The sequence below is a fragment of the Setaria italica genome, chromosome IV (genome assembly GCF_000263155.2).
Source record: "Setaria italica strain Yugu1 chromosome IV, Setaria_italica_v2.0, whole genome shotgun sequence".
In the NCBI taxonomy this organism is placed as follows: Eukaryota; Viridiplantae; Streptophyta; class Magnoliopsida; order Poales; family Poaceae; genus Setaria; species Setaria italica.
The window spans coordinates 6,048,818-6,055,928 of record NC_028453.1 but is presented as its reverse complement, the minus strand read 5'-3'; the positions used below and the strand labels follow the sequence as shown (position 1 = coordinate 6,055,928).

Below are 7,111 nucleotides of genomic sequence, written 5' to 3'. Positions count from 1 at the left end.
CTCGCCGTTTAGATTCGTCTTATGTAATGGGTTTTGTAAATAGTCTACGTTTAATACTCCTAATTAGTATCTAAACATTCGATGTGACGGGTGCTAAAGTTTAGCAAGTGGAAGAAAACAGGCCCTAAGTCCACTCCGGTAACCCGCTCCGACGGAAAACCGAGTACGAAATGCAATGTAAGTCTCGTATATACAGCACAGGTCATGCCACCAGTCGCACCGGGCTGTTCCATGTCGGATTGCTTCTACGTGCATGAGGTCATGTTTAGTTCACTTCAAGATCCCAACGTTAGCACTATGCAAAAAGAAGATTCTTCATCACATCAAACTTGCGGTACATGCATGGAGTACTGAATGTAGATGAAATCAAATACTAATTACACAGTTTTGTTATACTTTGCGAGACGAATCTTTTGAGCCTAATTAGTCAATATTTGGATAATAATTCACAAATACAAACGAAACGCTATAGTGGTACTACAATAATTTTGACACCTAAAATTGGGTAACTAAACAAGACCTGAAAAACGGAGCAGCCAAGGAGGCCCTGCGACACGCAAGCCCAGGTCAGGAGCTACCCTGCGGGCGCGTCTAAGCCAAGAGGCGACTCATCCAACCCCGGGGCCGGGGCTCCCGGGACCTTTTCCTGCCAGGGCCACCCCCGGGACCTCCTCTGCCAAAACCAGCTCGGCTGTCCCACTCCCGGGGCTCGGGAGCTCCGCCTGCTGTCCCGGGGCCCGGGGTCTCGCGCGGCCGGAGGTGGAACCTTCGCAACTCCCATTCTCCCTGCGTATCTCAGGTCACACACGCAACCCATCCGCGTTGCTCACAACGCTCCGCTGGGCGCTGGCCAGTTGAATGAGCATGCCCGCTCTCTCTGCTTACTGCATGCAGCTCCAGTTTTCAACCATCCAAATTGCATGTGCATGTGCACTCGCGTAGGCATGCACACCCGTGCTGTTCGGCTTAGTCGCAAGTGACCCCGGCCATGCTCGTAGTCCTGGGACAACTACGCCATACGTGTACGAGTGCATCGGAGCTGCACGGTCGGCTACACCACACATTTTTGCGGAGCACTGCTATGAACACACGTTCAAACTCGTGCACACTACTGCTTGCTTCACACATGCAAGCACGCACATACACATACTGCCAAACAAGGTGAACAGGTATTACACTATGTCGCTCCCTACCACCATGCGCAGCAATCGTTCATCTCGACAACGAAGTCCAGGCACGTGCGCCCACCAAGGCAGCGGGCATTTCTTCTAGATACGGAGCCGTCCACGGCGGGGTAAGGGGCATGCGGAGCGCCGTCCACCTCAAGCGAGGAGTGACCCCACGCCCGACCTTCTCCTCGGCCGGACATGGGCTGGGGCTGTTGTCAGCGTCAAGAGAACGGTCCCCCTATTGACGATTCATAGAGGCGCTCAACCACCATGTCACCTGGAGGGGTGGTCCATAGAGTGAGCTCACCTAACTCTCGGATCCCGGAAGCCTGAAGGCTCCAAGGGATGACGCCAATCAAAAGGGTCCTAGGGGAGAAAGTGGGCTGCCTTCATCATGAAAGCAGCGCTCCTGCAGCTAGCATTAAATGCCCCTGACACGAGAGGATAAGAAAGGCTTCCTCTTAAAGACAAGACATGTCATGAGGAAAGGTTGCAGCCATGTGCGCGCTCTCTCTCAATCCACTTGCTCTTTTTCACCCAGCATGAGAGCATTTGGTCCGTGGTGAAAATTCCAAAACAAGGAGGTGCTGCATGCAGGTAATAAAGAAAAACATCCTGTGATGCCCAAGATATTTCAGGATATCGCTGGCAGGGTGTATGCACCAAATAACAAGATAAGACCAAATTTACCTCTACAACATAGGAGTAAAAACTAACAATAATAGTTTTTTTATCTTGTTAGGCAAGTAGAGGACCTCTGCGTATTATATAAGGAGGGTCCTCAAGTGGAAGGGAGGAGACCTCGGCTCGAAGGAAGGAGCTCTATACTTCTTTCTCCTGTAATCCCCACCAAAACAGCAACAAGAACGTACATAGTTTCATAAAAAAAAACAAGAACGTACATATAAGGACATATAAGCAGGAGGACGTAGGGCATCTCCCAGCCGTCGCCTCCTCTCTTTTTCACTCGTCGCTTTCTGCTGCAACTTCCAATGGCCCGTCGTCAGCGTCACCGTTCGCGGCACCCACGTGTTAGTTGTGGGCATGACAGAGACGACGCGTACTGCTTGACTGTGACTGTAGCGCTAGCCCCAGTAATCATGAGTAAGAGATGACGCCACTCGTATGTAATCGAACCCATAGAAATCCTCTTGGAGGATCAAGGATATATCATCTATGACTGTACACCGTGCGCTTGCAGATGCAGCACCGGTAGTGACAATTATGCCTATTGTTGTAGAGCGACAGTGGTCTGTAGTAAAATGGAGAAAATTTCTTCTTGCTCCAACAGGACCTAAGTCATGCAGGCGCAATACAATCCTCATATGAAAAAATAAAGAACATATTCTAATAGGATCCCTACTCAAGCCCCAAAAGGTAGAAGATCTCACCCGCCTCCGGACCTAACCTACGCATGATGCTCTCCTCAATTCCTCATGACAATTGACAACCCTATCCAAGGGTAGCTACCTTCGCTCTAGTTCGATCTACTTTGATTACAATTTACAAGCAGAATCACAATTTTATCCAAACTGAACTCAAATTCAAAATAATGGATTAGTATTTCCTCCATGTTTTTCTCACCGGCCGAACTGAATTCACGCACGTAACATTTACACGTGAATTGCAAGTATAAATGAACAGTATACTGGTATATTAGTAATAGTCGACAGATGAGATGACTCTTGACTGAAACCTAAGATGTAAATGGAAAAAATACATGTTCGATAGAATTGTTCGATAGATGTAAATGGAAAAAAAATACATATTAGTATGAGGAAGTTGGGAGCTGTTGTCCTCAAGGTATATAATGTTTATAAGCATATATCTTCCTTCTATTGAGTTCTATCCCATTTGGTTTCTCAATAAAATATTTTAATGAGGTAACATGTACAAGAACAAGTAATGTGGGTTGATGTAGTGTTGCCTTCTCATGTTTGTTTGCCACTGTATTTTTTGAAGCAGTTTACAAATGTATGTGGATGTGGTCAGTCAGCATCAATGAGAAATGTACTGATGTTTGTATGTGTATAAAATTTAAATTTTTCCGTATCTAGCCAATTATAAACTCTATGGAACATATTCACTGTTATATACACCCTACAGATATAAATGAACTCATAACAAGCTCGGTCTAAGATGGTTATGGACTCATATTCTAATTTGTATATGGTTTCTGATCTACTTCAATCACTATTCACTATCGAATTTCAAAACTTTATCCAAACTGCACTCCCATCAAAAACTCACAATAATTGATGACCACACCGTAAGATGTCAGGAAAAATACATGCTTTCTTTGTTTTAACGCATTTGTACATTCATTTCACCCACAAAAAGAAACTATTGCAGATGAAATAAAATATATATCACATACTGCATTGCCATAAAATCCATGAAGAATGGTGAAATTCAATGAACAACTTGTGCTGCATGCACTTTAGTAGATGACTCGTCATTGTCAATTTGTCATCTTCAAGAAAAGGAATGCACCTCACACCACTGTATAAGAAAACAGCATAGATGTATTGCCTCTCCCACGAGCCCACAAAAAACAAGGAAGATAAGTGTAAATCAATGATGTACTCATGTTGCATGAATCATGTACGTCATTACATCTGATAAAATAGATAAACGACATGATTAAACTTGATTATTTAATTTGACTCGTTGTTGTCGTCGTCTTCCAAAAAAGGATAATCCGTGTAGCCAATAACAGGATCTTGCGTGTAGAAGGTGGAGCGGTCATACTTGTTCAATGGCGCATCTAACTCGAACCTCCTAGGAAGGTCCGGGTTAGCCAAGAAGAGCCTCCCGTATGCTATAAGGTCGGTATAGCCTTCCGCCATTACCTTGTTACCTTCCTCCCGATCATAACCGCCGGCAGCTATGAACGTGCCATTGAATGCCTTCCGGAATGGTAGGAGTCTGTGAGGGATCTGCTTGTGGCCATCGACGATGGCCATCCGTGGCTCCACAATGTGGCAGTAAAGGAAGTCCTTGTGCTTGTTCAGCTGCTGAATCATGTAGTGCCCAAGCGCCACCGGATCCGAATCCACACAGTCCATATAGTCAGCAAAGGGCGACAGCCTAATGCCCACGCGGTGTGCGCCCAGCTCTTGGACGATGGCGTCGACGACCTCTACCGTGAAGCGGCACCGGTTCTCTAGGCTCCCGCCATATTCATCAGTGCGATCGTTAGCACTATCCTTCATAAACTGCTCGAAGAGGAAACCATGCGCGCCATGGATCTCCACGCCGTCGAACCCAGCCTCGATTGCATTCCGTGCGGCACGCCTAAAATCATCGACGATCCCCGAGATCTCATCCGCCCGCAGCCGGCGCGGCTTGGAGTATACGGTGCCGGACTCGGCGTCAGGGGAGAGCTGCTTGTCTGTGCTCGAGATCGGCGCTTGACCGTCTGGCTGAAAATCTGCCAATGAACAACAAGATCGATCAAACTAAGCTTACAGTAAGCTTGCGCTTGTAATAAGTATGCCACGTACCGTTAGTTGAGACCCTTCCCACATGCGCGATCTGGCAGAAGAAGAGCGCGCCCTTGAGGTGGACGGCATCGACGACAGGCTTCCACGCCGCGACCTGCTCCGGCGTCCAGATGCCGGGGGACCCCGGGAAGCCCTGCGCGGTGGCGGACACGCCCGTGCCCTCCGTGATGAGCAGGCCGCCCCTGGTGGCGCGCTGCGAGTAGTACACGGCGGTGTGCGGCTGCGGCACGTACCCGTAGGCACGGCACCGCGTCATCGACGCGAGCACCACGCGGTGCGACAGCTCAAACTGGCCCATCTTGTACGGGGTCATCAGAGGGATCACTTCTTGGTGCTCCATCTTGCAGGGAACTAGTACTGGCTACTGGTGGCTTGCTTTGCTCTGTTTCTTGCTTGCGAGTAATAAAGCTCTTTAGGTTTGCTCTGCTCCGATCCTGCCTCTGCCAACGGGAATATATACATTTTGGAGTGGGCGCAAATGGCTTATTGGCTTTGGCATGTTCCTGCCATTTCTTCTCCTTTTTTTTTTACTCCGTCTCCTTTTGTTGCAACGAACCAATGGCCCGCCGTGGACATTCGTCACCATTTTTGTCATGCACTTGACCAACAAAGCCGCCACGATGCGGTGTGTGGCCTGCTTGACTCCAGCGCCGGTAACTCGGTAAGTGGTGACGCAGCTACCTGTGGTAATCATCTTCGCGGATCTTCTGTGCCCACCCTGCCGTTGCGCATGTAGGTTCAGTGAAAAGCGCTGCAGTAGCATGATCACCAATGCAGAATGCCACAGGAAAAATACAAAAGCATTCGAGGAACGAAGAAGAAGATAAATTTAGTGCTGTGTTTAATTCATTTGGTACCTTCACGTGCCCACTACTATCCCTTTTAATTTGCACCGAACATAAACTCCCAAGTATGAACAATTCATATCAGTCAACACAATGAATTCAAGACCTGACAGAGACATAAGCAGCAATTCAGCCTTGTTTAGTTGCCAAAGTTTGGAGGTGCCAAATTACTGTTACAGCACTGTAGCACACTGTAGCGTTTCGTTTGTATTTGTGAATTATTGTCCAAACATTGACTAATTAGGCTTAAAAGATTCGTCTCGCAATGTACAACAAAACTGTGCAATTAATTTTTAATTTCGTCTACATTTAGTACTCCATGCATATACCACAAGTTTGATGTGATGGGGAATCTTCTTTTTGCATAGTGCCAAAGTTGGGATTTTGGAGGGAAGTAAACAAGGACCAAGCTAGCTATACTCACACTCTTTAAAGGGGCAATCTGCAAGCTTATTTTGATTGACAAGATGTTGATAAAGATTTTGCTAAGGTACTCCGAAATACCCTGGACCATCCATTTAGTTACATATTACCTCGAGGTAATAGATCACCCATAATTGTTGTTGTTTCACAAAAGTGGGATAAATTTGCAAGAAATCCAGCATAACCAATCAACCAGATTTTGCTCCAAGTCTGTTATTTTTCTTATTTCTAGTTAGCGTGTAACCTTTTTTTTTCAAGCGCCACATGCATGGTTTGCCGTGTTTTTTTTTAAAAAAAATTGCAATGTTTCTTGCATGCGAATAATAAAGCTCTTTGGTTTTGTCCTGCTCTGATAGCTTATTGGCTTTGGCATCTTCCTGCCATTTCTTCTTCTTTTGACTCGGTCTCCTCTTGTTGCAACGAGCCAATGACCCGCCGTGGACATTCGTCACCATTTGCGTCATGCACGACCAACAAAGCCGCCAGTCCGCCACGATCCGATGTGTGGTCAGCCTGACTCCAACGCCGGTAACGGGTGACCGCAGCTAGTACGTACTGGAGCCTGTGGAGATCATTTGTGCCGACCCTGCCGTTGCGCAGCACTGATAGCACGAGTACCATCATCCGTCGCCATAAAAGTCCAGTGGCGGACCATAAAACGAGGAGGTTTTAGTTATGTTTCAAAAACCTTCGAGAGACTAAGGTAAATCTTGAGATTGATGAAGTCATAATGTTATCCATGGGAACATCGTCTACTGGAAAAAAAATAGCACTGGTTAATTTCTAAAGAGCAGGGTCTATTTATGTTTTATTTTCTCAAGTGCCTCCGAGAGACTAAATCAGTAAATCTTGAGAGTCACAATAGGTGCCTCGCTGAGAACGCTGCCTACCACTAAAAGAATGGAGCTGGTTCATACAATAAATCTAAGAAATATGCGAACACGCTGAGTTGACTCGAACCCGGATAAGAAAGTTTCACCACAAGGGATCTTAGGGGGTGTTTGGATACTATGTGCTAAACTTTAGCAGTGTCACATTGGATGTTCGGATGCTAATTAGGAGGACTAAGCATGAGCTAATTACAAAACTAATTGCACAAATGGAGTCTAATTCGCGAGACGAATCTATTAAGCCTAATTGAGCAAAAGGTGGTTAAAGTCTTAGAAGG

At 46.5% G+C, this 7,111-nt stretch overlaps 1 protein-coding gene across 1 annotated transcript; it reads right to left on the bottom strand.

The window, feature by feature from the left end:
• Positions 1–3,657: 3,657 nt before the first annotated feature.
• LOC101762697 (12-oxophytodienoate reductase 1) lies at positions 3,658–5,086 on the bottom strand. Its single transcript, XM_004964813.2, has 2 exons — positions 4,676–5,086; positions 3,658–4,602 (listed from the first exon to the last, which is right to left on the bottom strand). Exons 1-2 carry the CDS (start codon positions 5,013–5,015, stop codon positions 3,827–3,829), a joined length of 1,116 nt encoding a protein of 371 aa, XP_004964870.1. The 5' UTR covers positions 5,016–5,086; the 3' UTR covers positions 3,658–3,826.
• Between the last annotated feature and the right edge of the window lie 2,025 nt (positions 5,087–7,111).